The 26,514-nt window shown below is 36.6% G+C and overlaps 2 protein-coding genes across 2 annotated transcripts in view; one reads left to right on the top strand and one right to left on the bottom strand.

Moving 5' to 3' along the window:
• Window positions 1-26,514, top strand: part of LOC142350815 (acetyl-CoA acetyltransferase B, mitochondrial-like) — a 406,383-nt gene that overhangs the window by 125,508 nt on the left and 254,361 nt on the right. The window lies entirely within an intron of this gene.
• On the bottom strand, window positions 1,725-13,860 carry LOC142350811 (ATP-binding cassette sub-family F member 1-like). The gene is made up of 10 exons (XM_075402768.1): window positions 13,736-13,860; window positions 13,334-13,670; window positions 5,914-6,275; window positions 5,069-5,314; window positions 4,631-4,794; window positions 4,174-4,337; window positions 3,584-3,835; window positions 2,984-3,162; window positions 2,514-2,664; window positions 1,725-1,934 (listed from the first exon to the last, which is right to left on the bottom strand). Exons 1-10 carry the CDS (start codon window positions 13,829-13,831, stop codon window positions 1,777-1,779), a joined length of 2,109 nt encoding a protein of 702 aa, XP_075258883.1. The 5' UTR covers window positions 13,832-13,860; the 3' UTR covers window positions 1,725-1,776.

Genomic DNA, 26,514 nt, shown 5'->3' with positions numbered 1-26,514 from the left:
CCAATTGCAAACCAAAGAAATGAGGAAAATCTAAGAAAAAGCTGAAATCATTCAATGATTTAACAACTGAAGAAAAAAACAATATAACCAGTATAAATGTAGGTGTCAGGACAAATCTAGACTGATACAAACTCGAATGTGAAGAATATGAACTCTAAGGAACGCCGTAACGAAGATTAATTCTTGATTTTTGAAAGTTAAAAATCAAATAGCATAAATTGGATCTATTATGTTTCGGCCCCCAGTGTTTTTTTATGATCCGCAGTTACAAATTTTATGTTGTTATATAGCACGTTACTATGTAAAAAAAGCACGTGCGCCTGGGGGTCATAAAAGATTCATGCTCACTAAGCTGGGGGGGGGAACAGAATATATCCCAAAAATCAAGAAAAACGAATACATTTTATTGTTCAGCATTCGAGACATAGAAAAGACAACGAGTCAACCAAGACAAAGATCCATCCTCCTGAACAAAACAAAAACAAACAATTGAAACATACGAAACATTGACACATTTTGCTAAAAAATGGTCAAAAAACATTCAAGACTGCATTTATGAAAAAAATTGGATTAGCATATGTTCAATTTTATAAAAACAAAATTACATCGCGGTATAAAGAGGCGTTGAGTATATGAATTATGAAAAGGAATGTGCCATATTAACTGATATTTGACAAAAAAAACGGCCGAAAGATCTAAAAAAGAAAAAAATTAATAGAAAACCAAAAATTAACTACAAAATCAAGAAATATTTGCCAAGTTTAAACTTGAAACGCATTTTCAGGCTCTGCAAAACACTGTAGTATCAAATCCCGATATTCACAGTTCAATATAAAATCAAATAAAAGTCATTTCTACAAAAAAACCAAATTACAAGCAAAAAAAAACTGGGCCACTTAGACGAAAAAACGGTTATGTGCCATTCAGTCAAAAACTACTTTTCAAAGTCAAAAGTCGATCACTAAACGCAGCGCATGATCAAAAAACTTCTGTCGCTCAGAAAAAAAATTTCACACGGCAATTTTTCTCACTTTCGCTTTTAGGTCAAAACAGCGTCTGAACGAATAGTACTTCCGGTAACAAAAAAACCTTAAGAAAACCAATACTCCTCTTCGAGTCGTAAAAAACCAAGAGAAGGCCAATAATATCCCCAGCTATCGCTGTGCAGCTATTAACAAGGATACTTTAATCAGAAACCAAACCCAACCAGGCCAATTGCTCTAGAACAACCGGCAAAATTCAAATTGCCCCTAAACCCATGAAGTTTTAAGTCCTCAGCAGGCAGCAGCTTCGTTGATCCATAGTTTTCTAAAAAAAAAACTCAAAGATACCAACACCGAGACTTAATCGTGGTCAGGGTCATACTTGCCATCAGACCATCATAAAATTATGCCGCTCAGCAGTTTCCGTGAATCTCATACTTAGAGACAAATAAAGACCCTGAGAGAACTACTCAGAAATTTGATGCTCTCGGGCATTTCCATCCAATCCCGTTTCTCAAGACGAATCGAAAAATTGCATTAAAGACTAATATAATCGCTACGAACTTCACTTGAGAACAATTAATAACTTTTTCTAACTACTAAGCAATTGAGAAATTCATTTGTGAAAATAGCTGATATTAGCATTTGGCTACGCTGACTTTAGAAGTTTCACTGTACACCCTCCCTTAAGAAGACATTCACAAAATACTTGGCGCTAAGTCAATGAAACTCAATAAAAACTTGTTGTTGTCATTAATAACTTAATTTCATTTCAAAATCAAGAGCATTTATTTCAGTTCGATAAGAGCTCTTCCAGACTTCGTAGGACGTAATTTCTGTAATCGTCGAAGTCACCGTCAATTTCATAAACTGTCTTTTCTTCTATACTCCAAAGACAACATTCTGTGACTCGCAGCAACCGTTCGTCGTGAGATACCAGAATTACACCACCTGAAAAAGCGGAGGACAGTCCTTATTCCCTTAAATGCATACGCTTTGTTTTATTGGCTTTCCATTACACACCCCCAAAAAACCCACCATCATGGTAAATAAGGTGATTGGGCGTGAAATGGGTCTACGATCAATAAGTTTTAGTCAAATTAAGTGAATTAAGCTGGAGATCTTTTACTATTTTAATTCCAATATCTATTGATGCTGATAGTAAAACTAACTATGTGAAAAAATTTGGAGTGTACTCATAAACCTAACCACTATTTTTCAAAATATCGCATTTATTCTCATATTTGTAATCCAAATTTGGTTCACTTGTGATCAACAACCCCGGGGTGTACCTCGGCAAAAAGACGATTTGACATCTTGCACTGGTTAATAACTCAGTAATTGAGGGAATGCCGTTGTTCAAATACAGTTTGGCATTTCAAAAGAGTGTGGCACTTAAACAAAGAACGTACAATCAAAATTTCTAAGCTTCATGACATTGAGTTGTCAGAAAAAGGTCAAAATATCACACGTAAACAACTTAAAAACTCAGAAATTGTCCTTCAAAAAATTGGGAATCGCCCGTCTTACCTCCAAAAGTTGAGAGCGTATCTGATAAGGCATCAATAGACTCCAAATCCAAGTTGTTTGTAGGTTCGTCCAATATTAAAATATCAGGCGCTGAACAAGACAAATCCGCAAATGCAACTCGAGATTTCTGACCACCCGATAAATCAGCTATCTGAAAAGGAATAAAAATTCCCTTTAACAACATCTTGATATAATGGTTCACTTTCACCAGTTGAAATATTCAGGCATTTTCAACCTCTTCAGAGCTATATTTTCAAGTTAATAGTTTTTCCCGTGACAATCTGAGGGATCTTTTCTAAGCACTGGTTTTAAACAAAATGGAAATGTATGAACATAACTTCTCAGAATCCTAATCTATTTCATAATATCATTAATCTATTTCATAATATCATTGAAGGTACTCGGCCTTATAAACCCTGTTCTTTTTTAAAGCCTGTTCACGGACGTCAAACATTTAATTCACAATGTACCTTGATAGTGTGGGCGTGTCCCTCCAATCCGAACGACCCCAGACATTTTCTGGCATCCTGGTATCCCAGATCATACTTGGAATTGAGATACTCAACAGGTGTTGTTGTGGTGTCCAACTGATCAGCCGAATGCTGATTGTAAAATCCAATTCTCACTCGGTGATTAATTGTTCGCTCACCTAATTAGAAAAAATTTACCTTCAATACCTTTTTTCTATCATCATCAGACACGAACAAATAATGAAATGTTATTTTCATGTCTGCACAATGTTCTAACCTCGACTCTATTGAAAAAAAAATCTGCTTGTTAACATGTTTAACATACACTACCTAGGCAACTTATGCTGTGTAATAACTTACCAATTACAAATTCTTTGTTTATAAGTAATTTACTCAGTAACTGAAAGTTCACCAAATTCACTCAAAGTTCGCCAGAAAGACTTTTGGGACATTTAAGAATTTTGAAATCCGTTAAACGACCCAATCTTTAATATCGCAAATTTCTCTTAAAAACTGAGGTTATAAAATTATTCCCAATACTTTCAAGTCGAAATGATCCCTTCAAGAATAAGTTTCACTGATAATTCTAATGAAACTCACCTGTGGATGGTTCCAATTTGCCCATCAGCAAGTTCAAAAATGTACTTTTTCCAACACCATTAGGACCCACGATCGCAATTCTGGTTGACATATCAATTCCGAAGTTCACATCTTTAAACAGAATGGGGCTTTTCTCGTTGTAGCGAAAAGACACATCGTGTAAACCGAGAATTGGAGGCGATAATTTTGGAGGATCTGGGAAGTGGAATTTGACCTTGTATTCTTTTGGACGTTTCAGCAGTTCGACAGGACCTAAAAGTTTTACATTTGGTGACAATTCCTGATCTTGCAGAAAAAAAACTCATGTTATAAAATGTCACTTTTTGATAAATTACGATTGTAAAAATTAAATTTTGATGGTTTTATACTCAAGATGAATAATCAAATAAGAAAATTCGTGTGTATAAAGGCGATCATAGATGGCATAGAAGGTTTACTAAACGAAGGGAAATGGGCGTATGCTCGCGCTCTTTAATCTCATCACATGGTTTAAACTTGCAGAAACTTTAACAAAATAGGCACATAGGTCCCGAGATGCTCTAAAAAAAAGCATTTTTGGACAATTGAGAAATTTAGCGGCTTTCACTTACCTGAGTCTTCATCGTCATCCTGTCCTCTGTTCTTTCCTCCTTTTCCCATCTTCTTCTCCTTGTCTGCTTTCTTTCCCAACTTGTTCTTCATCTCCTCCTCAGCCTTCGCTTTGGACTTATTCGACGCCTTCATTTCTTTTATTGTTTTCTCTTGTTTCTCGTACCTAAGCAATAGAAACAGCTACATTAACTGTTTGATGCTTTAGACATTTCAAAACGTTCAAAAAGCTTCTAAAAGTCATTTCCATTGCTATGTGATCTCGTTTTTTCACTAAGAACATTATATAACTATTAAAAACGTTATTTATCGACGTAAATCAAATTTCGATACTTCAATTAAACAAATTTGATTGGTCAAAAATTCATATATTCTTGACACAATCTTTTATTTCTCTCATTAGATCATGGGTTCAGATCATCTAACAATTTAGTTCTGAGTTTCGATCATCTAACTTACTCTTTGAGCTGTTCTCGTCTCTTCTGTGTGAGCATGTGTTTGAACTGAGAATAATTCCCTCTATAGTAGAACAGCTTCTGCATGTCCAGGTGAACTATGTCCGTACAGACATTGTCCAAGAAACTCTGGTCGTGGGACACTATCAAAAGTGTCTTTTTCCATTCCTAAATTTATTTGCAATATGACCAATTTGCAATATCTCCAAAATTACCTTTTTTTCCAAATTAAAATTTTTTCCAGAGCTTACTCAGTTTTCATTTAAAATTTACCAGGCAGTTCAAGCTTTTTTTCTCTGTGGAAGTAAAGATTAACCATACTTCATTTTCAAAATTTCTAGTTCTGGTTCTACTTCTGCGCAGCAAATAACCTACCAACTATGAACAGCCAAAATATGCTAGCGATTAACAGATATATACCAATTGAAACTATGCCTAATACCTGCAGGTAATGATCCAGCCAAATAACTGCATTCAAATCCAAATGATTCGTCGGTTCGTCAAGTAAAAGCAAGGTGGGTTCAAGAAACAGCGCCCTTGCTAGTGAGACTCTCATTCTCCAGCCTCCTGAGAAATGTTTTGTTGGCCTTTTCATCATTTCCTCTGTGAATTGGAGACCAGCCAAGATACGGCGAACTCGGGATTCTGCCGAGTCAGCACCGATGGCTTTCAACTCTTCTGAAACTTCCTAAAACAGATCATTATTTCAATATAAACTGAGAACATAATTGACGGTCGGACTATATCCTAGGTTGAGGTCACGGACGAAATCAAGTACGTCCGCACCGCAAAGATGAACGCTCGAGGGTGGGTGGGGGGAGTCGTACGTTCAAAATCAAAGTATGCAAACAACGAAAAACGCACAACTTTGGACAACGCACTAAGGTCTGAACATTGACACTTTCCATCTCACATACTTGATTTGGTCTGCACATACTTGATTTAATTCTGCCGCTCCAGCCTGGGTTGCTCTCAAACGGCAGGTAGGAGGTGTTAGAAGTAGCCGGCTTTAGTCCATGAAACATGATCAAAACAATTCTAGCAATTCAATGCCAGACTTTAAACTTACCCCTTTTTACACCATGAACTTAGTTTCAGTCCCCTTGCTACAGACTAGTAAAGCACAAAAATAACTGCATATCAGAAAGTCAAATCGACGAGACAGAAAAGCGGTCAGAACACAAAAAACGATAATTGCCACGAAACGTTAGAAGCATCAAAATCTAATTTCCATTTCAGAGAATTTAAATTCAATTAAATTTATTCAAGAGATGGAACCAAAATAACCTTCAGCTGCTCAGCAATAGACTCTGCAGATGACCCGTTTGAGTTTTCCAGTTCTTTTGTCAATTCAACCTCCTTAGCCAGTAAATTCATTCGTACTGTATCGGCTTCGAGTACTGCCTGAAAAGCTGGTGTATCGTCAGCTCTTACTTCCTGTTCGCATAGTAACACATCAATATTAGGAGGAATGTTTAACTTTCTTTGAGCGATGTGTTGCAATAACGTTGTTTTCCCATGTCCGTTAGGTCCAACAAGACCGTATCTTCTACCATTTGTAATGTGAAGGTCAGCATTTACAAATAATTCTTTACCTCTCGCTGATAAACTGAACTTGTTGATTTGAATATCGATAGCATTCTCTAGGCCTAAAAACAAAACGGAGCTGGATAAACCCAGAACGAGCCGCTGACAGGTTTCCCAGCGGTAATTTTCTAAATTTTATCCACCAACAAACCCTGCAAAGCAAATAGTTACAACTGCTAAGCTACCATCATCTTTACACTCATTATCTGCGATTACTCTATTTCCTTTTTAAACCTATGAGTGCAATTTTGAAAAACGTTTTGGTGAGCTCCATTTGGTTATTGAAGAAACTTTCTGCAGTTCGTCATGATCAACAATTCTATCTCATTAATGAAACGTGTGAGTGGCCTGAGTTTTGGATATGTGCTCCTCTAACCACCGATTCACAAGAGAGATCTTGAATAATATTGAAAATTATAAGCGTCTCTATTTTTTTCGAAGAATATTGGGGTTTGAGCAAACTTTGTTCCACATTTCTACTCAAAGTAGATCAAATGCTATGCAGCATGGTTTCCAGAAATGGTCATCCAATCTGACTTAATTAATTGTTGATCTTGATGAACTGTAAAATAATTTCAACTACAGCATAGATTATGTGGTTGTCTATCTATATTTCTCCATACTCTTTGACTTAGTGAACTTCAATTTTTCACGAAAAGTTTTTCTTCATTTGGACTTGTCTATCGATTACTGAAATTGTATTTAATGGCTAGAACTCAAGTGTCAGAACTGAAGAACATTTATCAAGCTGTTGACATACCAAGTGCTGCACCCCAGGGTGGCGTTCTTCATCCGCTCTAGTTTATTGACGATATGCTTTTATTACCAAAAGTTCTACTTGTCACTCTTTTTCTAAAGACTTCGTCAGATTTCGATGCTTTCTCTGTCAAATCTTAACTTGCTTTCCAAATGCTGTTCGTAAAATAGATTTAATCTCGGTAAGTGCAAAAATGCGTTCATTTGGTATTCTGTCAAATGCAACGATGCACTATCTCTAAAAGGTCAATTACTGAAAGGGTTGATCATGCAGCATCTGATCTTTGAGCCGAAATATCGATTCAAATTCGGAATGAGGTCTGCGCTAACGAACAAAACTATCTCGAGCAAAAAAACAAAGTTAATGATTTCAGGCACGATGCACAATAAAGTTTGCCAAGCAGAGTCAAGTTAAACTTTTATGATGCTTGCGTTTCGGTAAAGCTTCTACAGGGTTCACAAGTATGGAGTCCTAATGTATCTCGCACTCGATGATGTAAAAGATCAGTTGTCGTCCGTGCTGTTTCTGTAAAACAGATTTGCAAGGCGCTAAGTGCCTTCCGATATCAGGTCATCTGATTGTTTGCTATTTCAATTTTTATAGGTATCAGATGTGGTATCGAAGCTGCATCAATTTCAACAATCTTTTTATGAATAGACTAAAGAATCAGAACCATTACATAGTGATTGTGTTCAACATATTTCTTCGTTCGGCTACAAGAAGACCCTTACAGCGAGATCATTTCATCGAATTGAGGCACAGGTGAATGATTGAAGAGCCTTTCTTTCAGAAACGTGACTAACTATAATGTTATAGTCCACAAAGCATTTGGTCAAAGTGTAACTGATGTCGCATACCTCAGGTCTATATATTGTTTTTATTAGTCACCTTCTGTAGCTTCACGTCCTTAGCTCCAATCCATCTGCTACAGAAGAAAAATCTCAAAAATTAATTTACTTTAAGAGTCGGTTCGATCAAAGCGAAGATCTATTCTGTGCAAACAAAATTCTAACAGTTTTTGAATTACATGTATATGAGCCGCTTAAGTTTGTTTTAAAATCGATTAACAGTTTCCATGCCGAAGACTATCTAAACAGTATGTTTCAGTTTGAAGGACATATTTTAACAACAAGACGAACAAAACACATGTTACTAAAAGTGCCGTTATGCAGATCTAAATTGGAGCAAAATTCGATAAGTCGTCGGGCTTCAACATTATTCAATGTTTTGAAAATAAGGACTCTTGCCTGACTCTATCGGGAGCTCAACCTATAGCCAAATATCAATGACCTATCATAATTTAAAAGAATCTTATATTCTTGGAAATGAGGAACTCATTCGAAAAGTGTTTTTCTGCTAAATTTCCAGAACCCTGTAATTCTAGATGCTTTCTTTACAAAATAACGAAAATCTACGCAAAAATTGTGGCGGTGCCTTCGTAGAAGGCACCGCGTTTCATTTTTTGCTGTCAAAATCTGATTTTTCTAAATTCTAAAGATAGTTTTTAACAATGTTTCCTCAATTCGAGTTTTTTTTATATAAAGAACTTATTTTTCTCTTCTTTTTTCAAAGTTGGCGAAGTCTGGACGTCCGCTTGAGCATGAAGAAAATATGCCATAGAAGAGGGCATCTAGTAGTGAACTGTTCAAAGTTACCATTTCAGTTCTGTGTTATGTTTTTGAATCATTGCTAAGAAATGAAAAAGAAAAAAATTTTTGAAAAATGTTAATAAGTTTATCATCTATGTTGTATACATCTGGGCACGCTGTGAAGTAGGTCAAACTACCTCGTTGCGTGTCCTTTCCTTGCTTGAAGATAAATAATACTATGCTGATCGTTCTGCTGTACTTTGCCATTCTATTGTAAACTTCGTTGTTTTTCTTTTTTTTTCTACTAAATCTATGCTGTTCTGTATTTATACTTTACAAGCGAGGATAAATTAACTCTCCCTCTCTATCTCTCTCTCTCTCTCTCTGTAGTGCCCTCTCCTTGTACTGTAAAGGGGGAAAGTTACCTTTTTCAAAAGTCACTCAAATCATACTAAAAAACCAAAATTTAATTTTTGTCAGATTTATTTTAATAATTTGTTTTCACTAGGGTTCAGTTTCCTCAATATTACAAATTTATTATCCGTCATATCAATTATTCTGCAAAAAGGAGATATTGAAACAAACCCTGGCCCAGCTCAAATAGAAAAATTGAAAACAATAGACCAGTACTACAAAAAAAGAACAGACGATGATCTCAAGTTCTGGTACATGAATTGTAGAAGCCTAAATAATAAATACAAAAAATTATCAAATTTTTTGACAACTCTCGACGAGTTGTCTTTCCTAGCTGTTACCGAAACATGGATTAAAGAGAACTATACTATTCCAGATTCTTTTCTATGCAGTAGTCATCAATTTATTCACCAGCCGAGATCATCATCAATTGAATTGGAAAGAGGGGGAGGTGTAGGCTATGGATACCCAAGCAGTTTTCAATCAAAATAAGAAATGACTTGAACACCATCAACCGGAGTTTTTTAATCACTATGGATAGAAGTAACTGAGCCTCAGAAAAAAAAACTGCTCATAAATGTCGCATATTGTTCAAATGTAAACCTTTCAAAATTCTTCCTTGATGAAATGACATCAGAAATTTCAAACGTTTATTCCAGCACTGACAATCTAATCCTGTTTGGAGATTACAACATAAATATACTTAAAGAAACTGGGAAACAATTACTAAACAACTTTATTGCAGATAACGGGCTTCAGTACGTGAACACAAAAAAAGCAACATGGACAAATGGAGAAAAATTTTCTTAAATCGACCACTGCTTTATTTCTAAAAATCAAATATTCGAAACAGATATAATAGAGTCAATACTTGAAAATGATCATTTCACTATTGTATATCAATCATCATTGAAATTAGAATGGAAGCAGCAAAAGACGGAATATTTAATACGAGATAAAAGGAGATACACAAGAAGTAAGTTTAACCGTGATATTGCATTGCAAGACTGGTCACTAATGTACAAAAACATTGGAGCAAATGAAATTTTTCATAAATTTATTGAAAGTTTCCAAAACGTATTAAATATTCACGTACCTTTGAAAAAAATAGAAGTGAAAACAAAAAAGGAGCACAAAAAACGGCTATCAAAAGAACTGCGTAGTCTCATTTATGAAAAGCATCGTTTATTCAATGAATGGAAAAAATATCCGAATCAGGAGCTCTTCAACAGTTACAAAGTACTTAGAAACAATGTTAATAGAAATTTACGTTAAGCAACTAACAATTATACAACAGTTTTTCGAGAATCTCACAACTTCAAAAGAACAATGGAAATTTATCAAGAACAAAATTAACTCAAATAAACACACCGAAAAAATTCCAAAGCTGAAAGAGGGCCATAAAGTAATATCGGATGAAAAAAGGATTGCTAACTGTTTGAATAATTGTTTTGCCCGTCTTGGACTTTACAAGGGAGAAATAATTGCTCCTAAGTTGCCTTCTTTTAATTTTAAGGGAAATGAATTCAATTTCAGGCCGGTAACCAGAAGAGAACTACACAAAGTTATTGACAAACTACCAACACAAAAATCAGCTGGACCAGGGTATATACCATCCTGGGCAATGAAAGATTGTAAGTTGTCCATTCGAACCCATTTACAGTTTGCTATTAATGAGTGTATAAACGCAAACACATTCCCTGGACTCTTAAAAGAAGCCGATGTCACTCCCATCTATAAGAAAGGCGACAGGCATAACCCTGAAAACTACCGACCAATTTCGGTCACTCCAACATTAGCAAAAATTTATGAAAGACTTCTCTTGGAGCAAATGTCGGAACATTTAGATATGAATAAAATAATTAACAAAAATCAATTTGGTTTCCAAAAACAGAAGTCGTGTCTTCATACAATAATTGCACTGACAGAGAAAATAAATCATTATGTTGAAGAAAAAGATTTGCTCTTTACAATCTTTTTGGATTTAGCGAAAGCTTTTAACTCAATATCCTTGGACATTTTCATCCAAAAATTTGAAAAATATGGTTTTGGAGAAAACTCAAGAATCTTACTGAATTCGTTTCTAAATAACAGGAAACAGTATGTTAGAAAAGGAATAGTTGAATCCGACTTGACAATTATTAATCATGGCGTTCCACAAGGTACTGTACTAGGACCACTAGTATTCATACTTAATGTAAATGACTTCGGTGAGGAATGAGGGAAAAGTTCGAATGTTTCACAATTTGCAGATGACACAGCAACTTTATGTCATGAAAAAATGAACAGTTTTTAAAAGCAAAGGCTAAAAAGATATTGATGGAAACTGAACAATATATGAAACGAAAAAGTTAACAAGTGAAGGGAAAACAGAAATAATGGTTTTCAAAAATGAAAAGTTACCAACTGTCAATTGCGTTGAAATTAAAATTCATTCATTGAAACCAATAGAGTAATGCAGATACCTAGGTGTTATTCTTGACAAAGAGTTGACCTAACAAAAACAACTTAATAATGTGATCAGTAAAATGGCTTTAGCTATCAGATCAATTTATTTGGTACGCAATCAAATACCTTTAAAGGCTCGAATAAATCTCTTTAGATCACTTGTTTTATCGCATTTAGAATTTAGTGCAATATTTTTTCAAAGTTTGCCGTCCCACTCAATTGACAGAATAAGCAAACAAATTAGATGGGGCATAAACTACTTCTTGAAAATAAAATACTTCCCGCAGAAATTCAAATAGCAAAAACTTCAATAAATAGACTTTTCGATACTGTCCAACAAACACACATACAGGACCAAAGAAAATTCAGAATAATCAGAGACGTTGAAATTAAAGTTAATAATCGTACAAATGATTTTTCTCTCACAAAAAAGTGTAAATCAAAATGGAGTCAAAATTCAATTATAAGAAACTTAGTTCGGAAATGGAATAAACTTCCAAGAGCTCTCAGAAAGGAAAAATCAAAGAAAAAATTAAAAAAAGAATTAAAGGAAGAGATGCAAAAAAGACACGAACGAGTTCCAATGGACAAAAAAATTGAAGGCTTTAAAAGTTTATTTTTTTAAAATAATTCACGAGAACTAGAAACTGAACCTTAGTTTTTTTTGTTATTATGTTTAGTTATTCAAGGGAAAGATGTATTATGTTTGATTTATAATATTACAGCATGTAACTTTAACCTTGGGGTTATTCGAATTTACATGTTTGAGATTTTAAAAAAATATATTCCGTAATTGGAAAATTCCAATTTTTACGACTACTGGTGCTAATGAGCAAAAAAATTGGTTCCCCCGACCATCGGGTCTCAAAGATAATTGCTCTGTCAGTAGCTACGGTTTAGGGAGTTGGCCTTAGATTAATTGCAGGGGCGGGCGGTGAGACCGACGGAGGAGGGGTCGAGCGCGCTGGTTTACATGCAGAACATGTGTAACTGGTTGAAAAGGGGGCCTTGATGTTGGGGGAGGGGTGTAGGTGAGGGGGGGGGGGGGGGGGACTCTAAGAACCACCATTCACACCATGAATTTATATCTGAAAGTTTTGGCTGAATTGCATACTTAGAGTCTATTAAGAGGAAAAGCTCTAAGAGAAGTTATTGCCCTCAAGGTGTTACCCGTTATCCCGTTTTTGAGGACGGAAAGAAAAACATGTTGAACGATCAAGCGAAGGATCGCATTAAAAAGACCACGGGACTAATATAATTGAAAAACGGCTTGGTGGAAAATTGAAAAATGCCGGAAAACGTGGGAGACTTTTGATATCAATATTTTGCTTTTATTTAACTAGTCTTTCGCTATATCAAAACTAAATCTGTCATTCTGGCTTTAGAATACTTGTTTCTGCAAAAGTATTAGTAGTAAAAGACTTAATTCCCGGTTTAAAAGGAAGAACAAATAGTCAAAATGCAAGAATGATGAGAGAATAAGAGATGCAAGAGTTTAAATGTTTAATTTTGAACTTTTTTCGGCGCCGAGCGATTCCAATTAGGTGCAAGCGTGGGTATCTGACTCCATTTATTATAAAATGTAGTTGCATCTCACTCAAAAATTGAAAACAAAATGAAACCGCAGTCACCCTTACTTGCAGGCGGCTGAGGTTGCAGAAAAACTAAATTGCGAAAAGCGGGAAGTCTGACAGCATTTTGTTCCTTTTCTACAAAGCACTAAAAGACCGCAACAAATTTGGTCATCGTCGCTCGAAATGAGCAAATTCGGATAGCACTTGATGAAAACCGCCGTCACGTCGCTAAATAAGGGCTTTGCTTTGCGGCCCTTAAAAACTGATCCTATAAAGTCTCACAGATTGAATTAATTCTCAAGAACAAACTGCTAGGAAACATCAATGTCCACACAAACCTTTATATGAATCATCTTGCTGGGCAAGCGTAAACTGATCCCCATCGCCATGATTTATTACAGCATCATACTGCAATTTAGCCTTCTCTTGCCTTTTCTGTTTCCGCAGATCCTTTTTGGACATTTTTGCAGCTGCCTCTGCAGCAACTTTTTCATCCCGGTCTTCTCTCAGTTTCGCAGCTTCCTCCTCCGAGTCGTACATTTTTTCATCATCCTCCAATTCTTCTGCAACATGTCCGTTCTGTTTTCCAGAACTGGAGCTTTTCTTCTGGTCTTCAAAAACCGGTGCCTCAATTGGTTCATCAATCTTCAGTTTTTCAACCTTCTTTTGCACAGTCTACAGAACATAAATATTCAGATTTCCAACGAGAAAAAAAACAGCCATTTAACAACTGAACTAACCTGTGTACTTTCAACTTTCAAATCATCGGCCTGGTTTTCTCCCTCATCAAGAAAATCAAATTTGTTTTTCTTTTTTCCTGCTTTCTTTGACGGCATTCTAATCTTAAATAGGTATTTCTTTTTTTCTGATGTCTAAAAAAGGGGCTATGATCTGTACAATGGACGGAACATCACAGCAATGTATAAAAATTTAACGCATTGTATTTAAACATACAGCAAAATGCTAGGCTCTAGGAGAAGCGTCTAAGCAATGGGTTAATTCTTCCAAAACGAAAACTTCGGGAAGATAATTGATGAAAACACAGAATAATATAGGACCCATAAGCGACCCTTGAAGGACTCCACTTGACAGCTCCATGACATCAGAAATTGTTTTCTCCACTCTATCATTGTTTTCTCATTTCAAAAAAGTCAAGCTCTTCTAAAAAAAAACAAGCTCTTGTAAGCAGCCTTCTGCACCACAATGTTAAACAAAAGTTCAAAAAGGTGTATATTTCTGTTTATCATTGATGTCAATAGACAATGAAAAGAGTTGTAAAAGATGCTTTGCTGCCATCTATATTCTTGGTTTTGCGTGTTCAGAACCCAGATGCTTTGGTTCTGGCCGAAAATCAAAACTCACATACCGAGAGTAACCAGACATCGTTCAACCCTGCAACCATGGACATCAAAGGTTTGTTCAAATTTATTGAAGAAAATCGATAGGCTGAAGGAACGAAAGAAACAATTTAGCTTGTCACAAACCCTCAAAATGAAGATGGAGCGTAAACTCCAGAATCAATTAGACCAAGACATTTGCGACGTTGAATCTCAAGTTTTCCGAAACAGTAACTGAAACCTTAGTGTAATACAGAAGTACTTGGCAAGCAAAATGGAGCAAGCTCTTAACACCTGTGAATACCAAGTAGTCATTGAGTCACTCTAAAATTATATAGAAAACCCGTTTCCTCCGAACCAGTTTGGTTTTCGCAAAGCTACATCTCAAACTCTTCTATTAACAACTTTTTTTAGTTCTTCTATTATAGCAGCCGCCCGTGCGCAAAATGTATTATCTTTTGTAATTGAGCGTGGTACTTGTTTAAAATAAAAGGATTGAAGTTTAATTAATAAGTAGATAAAAGCAGAAGAGTGGTTTCAAATAAATGAAGATCTAATTGAGTGATTAACTCTGAAGGTAGGTTTATTGTTCAATGAATGAGTTTTATCCTCAGCTGTGTCCGTACCCAATATCGGTTCTATCACCGTAGTAAATTAACCAAGTAAATACTGATATGTCACAATTGTTAGTATTGCTCGAAGCCCGAGCTTTGTCTATTTCAATCTGTCGACACCTATCAAGATTGTGTCAGGCATTAATCAAGAAATAAATTAAAATTTAAACTAAATCTTTCACCTTGAAACCCAAGGTTTTTAGTGCACCTTTTTTTTACATACGTGTGACACTCACACTGCCCCCTCTCAATAAGAATAGAGTGTGCCACTCACTCACATAAAATCAAACAAATTTTAGAGCTCTTGATGCATGAACGTTTTAAAATACAGAAAGTTTGTACTTTTGATATAAAAAGTTTAGGTATCAGTTTTCGTCATTAATGACTTTCTCTGCCTCGTCCAGCCCGAAATTGTTGTACGCTTCTCGAGCCCCATCGTTCATCAGTATTTGGTATGCTCGATTAATGGTCTTGAAAAACTACTCATCTCCACCAGCATCAGGGCGCGTCAACAAGCTCATTTTGTGGTAGTGTTTTTTGATCTGATCTTTTGAAGCAGAACTTCTTTACCAACAAAATCTCGTACAATGTCGCAGGCCGATTCAATACATTTTTATTCCGAATCTCGAATAAACACTTTTCTGTGGCCTTCGTTTTGGCTTTCTCGTTCTTCAAAGAATGCTTTTGTCTATCAATCAAGTGTCTTTCCTTCGGCACTCACTCGCCAAGTACTGGTTATAGTCTTCCAACTGCTGAAGTTCTGACCTCAATTGGTCATTCTCTTTCTCCATTTTCTCCATGGCTTCGCTCTTTTTATCAGTATTGACTTTTAGATGGGCCAACTCCTGCTTAAGTAAGTCGATTGACTGCTATTGTTCGGCATTTCTAGCTGCCGACGCCTTTAGGTTATTTCTTAGCGCCTCACACTCGGCGCTCACATTACCCAATGCTTCTCTTGCTGCCTCTTTGGCTTTGTCGCAATGTTTGTCTAGTTTTTGTCGAAGCTCGACAAGATCCTTTTGGAGTAAAGAGTTTGTACTCTTCAATTTCTCCAACTGCGCGCACTGGTTTTGCAGTTCCACTTCAGTCTGAAGAGCTCGGGACCTAATATTGGAGGGTGCCAGAAGTTCTAGTGTAGACACCTTCCAAGTCCGTGACAGACAAGATTCCGCTGGGTACACTCCCGGGGAAATCTCCGAAATAACTTTCCACAACTCTGGCATATAGTATACATATTCACGAATTTGTGGGGTCTCACTGCCTGCTATGTTTAATAGAAACCATTTTTGCTTCTAAAGTTTCTCAATATTTTCAGTCTTGATCACAAGACTTTTCCCTTATTTTTATTGGTCTTGACCTCAAGAGAACTTTTTTTCATTTTTTTTTCTTTTTTCTTTGGTCTTGAACTCAAGACAACTCATTTCAATTTTTTTTGGTCTCGAACTCAAGACAATTCATTTTCATTTTTTTTCGTTCTGAACTTAAGTCAAGTCATTTTCATTCATTTTTTTGGTCTTGTATTCAAGACAAGTCATTTTCATTTTTTTTGGTCTTTAACTCAAGACAGCTTTTTTTACACAACCGACTCTTTCAAGGACTCTTTCTCTTCAATCATTTTCTTTTGTTCTCGGCGCTCATTAATTAATTTGAGTAGTTGATTATACATACGTGTTCCCGTTACAAGGGTCAAGATTCCGCAACAGTTATTGCCAGGAGGCTCCATTAATGACTAATCCTAAATAGATCAACAATTTAGGAAAATTTTTCACAATTTGGAATATGAGGTATACTGTTAAGACTGACACAGCAATGTCCTTAGCTTTTAACCAAACGTATAAGTTTTCAGTTTTTAAGTTACGAAAAATTGTTATTTCATTTGGAGAAAAGGTTCGGATGCAGGTTTTCATCACTTACATTTAAGTTATTATTCATCGACCACTGATATATCTTACGATTGATTTTCTTCAGCGTTTCTCCATATTGTTGAAAACTGCGTCTTCTAACTTCACAACATTTGGGTACAGCGGGTTGCATGCAGCAATTGTATAATTAGGAGACAAAATTTTTGTAATAGGGCCCATATATCTAATAGAAGAAAAATTCTGACCCTCTACTAACACAGGAACTTCTTCTGTGCAAAAAGTAAGTTCAGTTATTGTTGCTACCATCTTTGCACATTTATGAACATATAACACAGATCCTGCTCTTTCGACGTGAGTTCCCTTCTCGAAGAGCGTTACCGATGGACTAATAATGTTATTTGACATTTCAATCATAGTTTGAATTTTTAGTCGTTGAATCTCGCATTGGAGCGTTCTAATTTTCATAAAAAAAATTTCTCTCTCCTTGAGAAGTTCGAAATTTAAGGTGTCAACAACGCTTGAAAGAAACATTTCCATGGTTATATTAAGATTACCAGTTTTCAGTTTTGAACTTTCCTCGGAGTAAAAATCACTTGAAACTCCGGTTGTTTTCACCTGCTGTCCACACAAACTAATTGCTTTTTCCTCTAAGATTTCTTATGCAAAATCTTCATATTTGTTTTTGTGTAAAATTTTTCCGCTGATGAAAGTGGTCTTGTTGTTGCCAAAAATTTTTACATGGTCCTCTTTATTAAAGTGTTTGATCGCTTGACATGTTTGCTCACCTTGATTTTCAAAAAAATAGTTTAATAAGTCGTCTTCAAAATATGTGGTTTTGATAAAAAACAGTTTTCGAGAAACCTAGGGGATCCTTAAAGCTTCAGAGGTTTCTTTGTATCAGCTTTCCCCAAATTGTTCCGAGGTAAAGTTTTGCATTGATCATCACATTTCCAACAAGTTTTACTCCTGTAGGTGAAACCCACTCTACAGGCTCAGCATACATAGCGCCTACACAATTATATTTTTTCATTAAACTCTGGCTATGCTCCTCGGCATAATTAGTTCCACTCGCTCGTTGTAAAATCTTTTCCGATACTGAATTGTTCACTTTAAAGGTTTTATCTCCAAAACCTGGTATAGCAAAGTTTTTTAATTTGCCAAATGCTCCTACAGGTTCCCTCGTTTAATGGATATATATGGAATTTGGGAGTCTTGAGTTTTTGGTAATAAAGACAACATCGTCATATATATTGCTTTTTTTAAGTGCAGACATAGTATATGCCGCTTCACACATGCAAAATCTTAATTTTATCTCGGGCTGAACCTCAGCATGTATAAAACTACCTTCTTTTATTGTTTTCGATACTCGAATTTTGTTATCACAATTTGTACTGTGATCCAGAGAATATATTTTTGTTGATACGATATTGTCAAAATCATAGCCGTATAATTTAACACAAAATGAAGGAGAAGCAAAAATGGCCAGCAATGCCAGATACAAACATAGTGATATTCTATCACACGATGCTCCAGACGAACTTGTCTTTCTTTTCGATTCCGTTATTTCTTTCTGGATTTTTTTTAAACAAAAACATCATCAGTTTCCTGGCTGCTAAAGTACTCCTCATCTTGCTCAGTAAAGTAATTTTTTAATCTCTCAGGCACCGATTTTAATCGACTGCTAGACCTTGTGGGTGCCTTGGGATTATTATTAATCTTTTATTCAGTACTTTTTGTTTTACTACTAGATTCCTGTTGCTTGTTTTCTGGTTTTGGAATGTTTGTTTCTGCTGTTTTTTTTCAGTGTACTCTGTAGCTTTTGATGAAGTTGCACCTCCTCCCTCGGTAACATTTTGTGCCTTCTCTTGCCCTTTAGAGTTTTCTTGCTCTGATTCTTTAGCTTCATTCTCAGACGTTTCATTTGTAACATTTAGTGAATCGTTAGCATCCTTAGCTTCGGATTGATTTTCTGTGTTTAGATTGCTTTCACTGTCTGTTGATGATTCTATTTCAATTATATCGCCATCGTCTGAGCTGTTCAAATCGCTATTCTTCTGCACTTTAAGGTTTGTTTTTCGTTTCGCCTGAGGCTCAGGCGTGAATGGTTTTCTCGTGTTTTATATTTCTTCAGTCGGTCATAATGGACCTTGAGAGCTTTCCTCGTCTTTTCATCTTCTACCTTTAAATTCAAATCGTTTATAAATTCAACAATTATGTATGGTCCTCTATAGAGAGAAGTAAATTTTCTTGTTTCTCCTTTTTTAACCGTTGGGTTGAAAACCAACACTTCTTCGCCAACTTTATAGCTGGGCCCATACTTACTGCGATCATAATACGATTTCTCGCGTTCTTGTTCGACATCCATATACTCTCGCATCAATTGGTGCGTTTCCTGTAGTATCTGTTTCATTGTGAAAACATAGCCACTTGGTGTTGCATATATTGTGGTCTGTGGTGTGCTATAGATGCAGTCTATAGGTAGCGACAGTGGAAAGCCCAGCACCACAAACGCTGCGCTGTATCTTGTTACACTATGAATTGATGATCGATATGCCATCATCGCTAAAGGTAAAAAAATTAGTCCACTCGTGTTGGTATAGTCCTATATATTTGGAGAGGCATTCTTCTATTGTTCGATTTGTTCATTCAATCATCGCGTTGCCTTGTGGGTGGTAGGATGTGGTTGATGTCCTCTGAATTCCTAGTTCACTGCAAAGACTACGACACAATTTAGACATAAAATTTGACCCTTGTTCACTGTGTAGGTTGACTGGACAGCCGAATCTAACTATCCAGTGTTCAACAAACGCTTTTGCCACTGTTTCTGCCTCTTGATGGGGCAACGCTACGGCTTCGTACCACTTACTGAATTGATCACCGATAAGCAAAATGTACTTGTTTCCCTGAGACTCGGGAAGTGGACCCATGATATCAAGAGATGCTTGCGAAAATGGATGACTAGGTTTCCATTTTGTGAGTGAATGCCGATGTTTCTGCTTAGTGCTTTTCCTTTTTAGGCAAACGTCACAGCTTTTACTCCAGTTTCTTAAGTCCCGTCTCATGCAGGGCCAATAAAACCTTTCGCAAGCTCTTTTGTATGTTTTCTCTATACCAAAGTGTCCTGCGCTAGGCGAATCATGCAACAGCTCAAGAACGTTGGACACTCTACCCCAGGGTACCAGCATTTGGTAAACAGTTTCAAAGTTAGGTTCTGTTTGGTGTTTTCGATAAAAAATCCCTTCTATGAGAAAAAGATTTTTATAGTGAACCCAGTATTTCCATAACTCCTTTGAAGCTCCGTTTCTCATTTGCCGTGGTTCGGGTCTTTTTTTGTTTATGACCCATGAATATACTTCTTTGAGTTTGTTGTCACTTTGCTGCGAATCTCGCAGTTTTACTCTCTGTAGTTTGTGTAACTGCCAACCTCGACTACTATAGTCGGTATTGTCTTGCTCTACGTCTAGCGCAATAGCGTTAACGAAAGCTGTTTGTTCCTAATCTTCTGTGTTTATGCGCGAAAGACAGTCAGCGTGTGGGATTTTCTTTCCTGCTCCATGCTTGATGTCAACATTAAATTGCCCAAGTTTCTCTATCCATCTTGCGACCATACCGTCTGGTTCTTCAAAACTAGAGATCCATACGAGTGCCCTGTGGTCCGTTATAATTAAAAAATGCTGACCAAGTAAATAGTTTTTAAAATGATGGGTAAAATGAACTATTGCGACTAATTCCCGCTTAGTTGCTGAGTAGTTTCGTTGACTTTCACTCAAAGTTTTGCTAGCATATGCAATAACTCTATCCTCAGTTCCTTGTTTTTGTGTAAGAATTGCTCCGATGCCTGTCAACGATGCATCGGTAGTTAATGTATATTGATGTCTATCGTTTGAATATCCTAAAACTGGGGCTTCCAAAAGCTTTTTCTTCAACTCTGCTACCGCACTTGTGCACTCTGTACTCCATTCAAATTTATTTGATTTATTTAGTAACCTGTAAAGAGGTTCTGCTGCTTTTCCGAAACCCGAAATGAATTTTCGATAATAACCCACAAGGCCCAGAAAAGCCCTGACGTCTTTTAGGGATGATGGTTCTTTCATTTTGTCTACCGCTCTTTCTTTCTATGGGTCGACCTCGACACCACTCTCAGATGTAATATGTCCTAAAAACCTGACGCGCTTCTGGAAGAAATTGCATTTTGATCCTTTAATCATTAATCCATTCTCCGATAAACGTTTGAAAACCAGCTCTAACCGTTTAAGATGTTCTTCAAAATTTCTTCCGAAAACGATAACGTCGTCTAGATAAACTAAAGCTATTTCGTAAAAGAGACCAGCAAAAATTAATTTCATTAGGTTTTGAAAAACTCCTGGTGCAGAAACTAATCTCATAGGGAGCCTTTTCCACTTATATAGGCCCAAAGGTGTTATAAAAGCTGTTAAATTTTGACTCTGTTCTTCCAGCGCCATTTGAAATTATCCCGACAGAAGATCAATGTTTGAGAAGTAGATGTTTCCCTCCAGTGAATCAATAACCTCTTTAATTCGTGGTAAAGGCCAGCATGTTTTCTCTATTTGTTTGTTTAGACCACGGCAGTCTACAATTAAGCGGTAGGTTCCGTCTTTTTTGGTACCAGTAATGAGGGTGCTGCCCAATCAGAGTTTGTTGGTTCGACTAAGTCATCTCGTTCCAAGTCTTCAACAACTTTCTTCATGGCTTTTTTTTTCTCAAAGCTCATGCTGCCGTATGTACGTCTGAATGGCACAGCATCCTTTTTTAATTTTATTTTATGATAAATTCGGTCGCAAAATCCCATATCATTTGAATTTCGCGAAAATATCACTTCATATTTTGTGCAAAGTGACCTCACTTTTGTCATTTCCTCACAAGACAAGCTCATTGAACTTGAGTTCACGAGTTTTTCAAAATTAAACTCATCCCTATGCCTTTTATTATTGTCAGGGTTATTTTGATGAACTCTTGAAATTTTTTCACTGTTTTCCGCACATGAGATTCTGGCATTTTTGTAAACTTTCATTGGTTCTAATGTAGGAATCAGAACTCGAACCCATACGACATCATCAACCATGTCATTCAGCGATATCGCTATTATTAAGTGTGATTTGTCTTCAAACTCTTTCATGGGTTCGACTATAATTTCTGTTTGCTGTGTTATGTTACCGTTTTCATCGATAATTTTGCATTTAATGAAACCCTCGCAGCGACGAGGTAATTCGTGATCCTCAGCAGCAATTAAAAACAGATTCTTATTACTTCGTTGGGATGGGGACAATTGTAATGTTTTCCCAATTGCCCGCAAAAAAATTCGTTCTTTCTGAGATTTAAAATACAGTCAAAATTGTACAAGAATTCCATGCCTAATAAACAAGGCGTTATCTCAATTCTGGTCACTAAAAATTTAACTGTTGTTTCACCTGTAAATTTCTGAAGTTGAACTTGAATATCTGCTGACCCCATTATAGGCATTTTCCCGTTGTTGGCAGCTATTTTATTTTTATTGCACATTCTGATCTGGCTCGGTTCCCCCAATTGCTTGTAAAGTGTGTCGCTTATAATATTAACACTACTTCCACTATCAATTAAGGCAATTATAAATTTGTCTTTAATCATTATTTTTGCAAACAACGCCTCCACTGGGCTGTTTCCGCCACGCAAGGTTTTTACGTAGCCGGCTGAAAATAAAGCACTGCCATTTCCAGCTAGTTCTCGTTTAAATACGGACAGTTTCGTTTGAAGTGTTTTGGGCTCCCACATTCGAAATAATTTTTGCATTCCCTGGATGCATGGTTTCGCTGACCGCAATGGCGACATTTTTGTTTCTCGAAACTCACCGCTGCCTTCGACTGCTCGGCACGACTCTCGTGCAATTGATCTCGGCTTCTGTTCTCACCTCCCGGTGTTAGCGAACGCGCTCTACTTTCGTAATTGTTTTGTATATGCTCAGCGCTGCTTCTGGTATAGCTATTAGTGCTTCTATTTCTATCGCCGTTCTCTCTTGAACTCCGCTCACTACCGCGCAGAAACTCTTTTGGCCGCGCTCCTTGCGATGAAAACTTTTGATTATCTTGCCTATTAGGTTGATTAGTCTGCAGTGTTCGCACTAAATCGTTAATCGAATTAACTAGTTGTGTGTTTTCATCTGACTGGATGGCAGAAACCCAAGGCTCATTATCCTCCTCCTCAATTCTCGTGACTGCTTCTATGTGTAGTGCTCTTTCTAAAGCTTTTTCTAAAGCCATATCCGCGTCACCCAAGTTCTTTCTCAGGTCGAGTCGCACCTGACTATTTTCTATGCCTTCGAGGAATCCCCTCAAAAAGAGATGTTCTCTTATCTCATTAGACTCCTGAGGGTATGATTTCAAGGCTAAAGTTTGCAAATCACCGAGGAAATCTTTTAATTTTTCACCGGGCTGCTGGACTCTCCTAGCTAGCCTTCCCCGGAACACTACTGGTTTCTCAATATAATGTTGTCTGAAAGCCTTTACGGTCTCGTCATAACTCTTTCTATTGTCCTCCGAAAGTGTACGATAGAAATCAATAGCCGAATTTTGTAACCTTAACGCAAAATAATGCGGCCGTTCATCAATTTCGGTCTTGGCGCCGTTTACTGTTTTTTTTCTTTGCCACTTTGAAGTTGTGACAAGAGCTCAAAGTGTGTAACATAACTTTCAAAATCATTTGATCCAGTAAACGGTTCCGGTAGCAGCGTTTTTCAGGAGTGCTGCGCCATCCTTATTTTTAAAAGCTGTTGTTATTCAAAATATTTCACTGATTTTGTTCGAAACTCGAACTATTTTCCGACACTCTAGTTAACAGCTTTTAAATATGATTGAAACTCTAATTCCCTCTTCAAAAAATGCAAAAAAAACTCGAGGTTTAGTGCTTGAGTTTAAGTCAAATTAAGTCAAATTAAAATACTAATATTTCTGAGCGCTGTTTTATTATCAGAAAAAATGTACGCTTGATTTATGCTATTCGATTTTTTAGGGAGTACTCACTTGAAAGTTCCAAGATGGCAGTTGTTCTTGTCGAATCTCGACAGCAGTCCACATTTCCTCTTCCGGGTCGTGATGTTAAGACGTTGAACTCAAGTTTAAAAGTTGGTTTTCGAACAAAAAAATAGATTTCTCTTGGAAATTAGTACAACGCTCAATATTATTGGGTGGTGGTTTTCTATTTACTTTTAATCTCTGTTGCCACTATAGCAGCCGCCCGTGCGCAATATGTATTATCTTTTGTAAATGAGCGTGGTACTTGTTTAAAATACAAGGATTGAAGTTTAATTAATAAGTAGATAAAAGCAGAAGAGAATGGTTTCAAATAAATGAAGATCTAATTGAGTGATTAACTCTGAAGGTAGGTTTATTGTTCAATGAATGAGTTTTATCCTCAGTTTTTTCCGTACCCAATATCGGTTCTATCACCGTTGTAAATTAACCAAGTAAAAACTGATTTGTCACAATTGTTAGTATTGCTCGGAGCCCGAGCTTTGTCTATTTCAATCTGTCGACACCTACCAAGATTGTGTCAGTCATTAAACAAGTAAAAAATTAAATTTTAAACTAAATCTTTGACCTTGAAACCCAAGGTTTTTAGTACAACTTTTTTTACATACGTGTGACGCTCACACTATGCAGTCAGTTGGACGATAAATCATAAACTGAACTGAGTATTATGTATTTAGACTTTGCCAAGGCATTCGACAAGGTTCCACACAACCAAATGCTCGTGAAAATAGACGACTCGACTCAGGTTTCAGAACAAACTTACTAAAACTGATTTTGGCTTATCTTTGGAACGGAAAACAGAGTCTCATTATCTGATGTCAGCAATGTTACAAGCAGAGTTCCACAGGGAATCATTCTAGGTCCACTGATCGTCTTGATGTTTATTAATGACCTTCCAGAAAGATTAAAGGAGTGTAATAGTTTAGGCTATGCGGACGACTTTAAGATTATTGCGAGCTCGAAACGTAAACTTGATGCTTGTGCGACTCCCAATGAATTTTGTTGAGAAAACCAAATTACTATTAGTGTTCCAAATGTAACCTGTAAAACTTCAACGATAATCTGCAAGCGTCCATCAACGTTGAGCTAGTAGCATGTGTAATAACCCAGCTTGTGGTATATCAAACTAACAAAGTTGCTACTTCAGCAGATTTTTGGTGCAGCGGTAGTATGCCTGATCGCGATAATGGAGATAGTAGGTTCGAGTCCTCTAATCTCTAATTCTTATTCGGTATATGGAGTTAGCTAATACTATAACTGGTTTGTTACAATTGGACTGAGACAGATCTCAGAGACACAAAGCTAGATCAACTCTTTGTGTGGGATTTTCGAGGTATGTTGAAAAGTTTGAAAGAAACAGAGCTTTTGAGTTTTCACTTAGAAAAACTGCAGAGAATTATGATTCTAACTACACCAATAAATGGAAACACACACATCAAGTCTTCTTAAATCAACAAAACGCTCTGGGATTACACGCGGAAAGAGCGGGTGAAGTACTTTATGTCCATAATTGCGCTAAATTTGTCGCCCGTGTTATAGAAAGTTTGTTTTCCAACAAGGAACTACCATTTAGGGTGTCTTCTGACAAAAGTTCAGAAGGGATACGATATATGGACCCCGTTTCTAATGTATTTTATAGAAGTTTTACAATAACTAATTGCAACCCCTTGTACCCGAACACACTTGAGTTGCAGAACGGGTTATGGATTACCTATGGCCGACAACTAGAATTGATTGAAAAGCCGATGAGATTCCCAATCACAGAGTTAACGTCAATTGGTCAAGTACTGCACCAATGGAAGGACAGTTCAATGATGATGACCTTGAACACAGCAAGACAACCCAAAGGTTAGGACACTCGACAAAATCATTAAGAGGAAAATAGGTCTACCTGGGACAAGAGAGCTCATATGAACATGAGACCTTAGAGTATTTCAACATGGACTTCAGATACGGGCAACAGTGGCACGAACTCTTAATTTTTAATTACCTTGGCAATAAAGTGGAACAAATCTGGTTTGTGGCCAGGGAACTCACCATACATAAGTTTGATTACTATTTTTATCGGCTTAATAATCATTATTTGTGTCATACGAGTGTTCCTGTCAATTGAAACTCTACTCAGTGGCACCAATGTTGTAGTTGCACTGCAACTCATTAATCCAATGGGGATTCAGGGTATTTTCAAATTCTCAAGAAACCTTCTAGTGAACAATATTTGACAAGAAAAAGGACCACAGTTAAACTGTGTGACGGTGACACAAACCTTTTAGTTGTAAAAGCAAAAAAAAAGCTAAATCTTTTCCCAAAATAGCCGAAATTGAAATTGATACGCTGGATTAATTGTATTTTGTAATACGTAAGATTGGCAGAACCGAAACTTGGTGATCACTAATATACTTTACGAAGTAAAGTCAATCGTCAGACACCAGGTTTATGGGATTGTTTTAGTGACGTCCAATAAAAGATTTGTAGTACCTTTGACGTGGCTTCAACAATCCAATGTCGTACACACAGCTCCAATCAGTGTGAGGGAACTGAGTGAGCTTCCAGGCAAAATTGAAGAGAAGCAGAAAAATATAAACAACAGCGAAAAGCTGTGAACTTCTGGGGCTCGGCTCGAGGAGGAGCTTCGGCAGTTAAAACTAGAAAGTCAAAAGCTACACGAGCAACTTTAACTTTAA

The sequence above is a fragment of the Convolutriloba macropyga genome, chromosome 12, assembly GCF_964194025.1.
Source record: "Convolutriloba macropyga chromosome 12, txConMacr16.3, whole genome shotgun sequence".
Lineage (NCBI taxonomy): Eukaryota > Metazoa > Xenacoelomorpha > Acoela > Convolutidae > Convolutriloba > Convolutriloba macropyga.
The sequence above is the reverse complement of the archived record's forward strand: the minus strand, read 5'-3'. Positions and strand labels throughout refer to the sequence as shown.

Bases quoted from the DNA above. Each gene is read 5' to 3' on its own strand.
- LOC142350811 (XM_075402768.1), bottom strand. From the start codon at position 13,831: ATGCCGTCAAAGAAAGCAGGAAAAAAGAAAAACAAATTTGATTTTCTT. The intron at 13,671-13,735 runs GTTAGTTCAGTT...TATGTTCTGTAG, and splicing joins TGAAAGTTGAAAGTACACAG to ACTGTGCAAAAGAAGGTTGA. The intron at 4,795-5,068 runs GTATTAGGCATA...AAATAAATTTAG, and splicing joins GGCTGGATCATTACCTGCAG to GAATGGAAAAAGACACTTTT.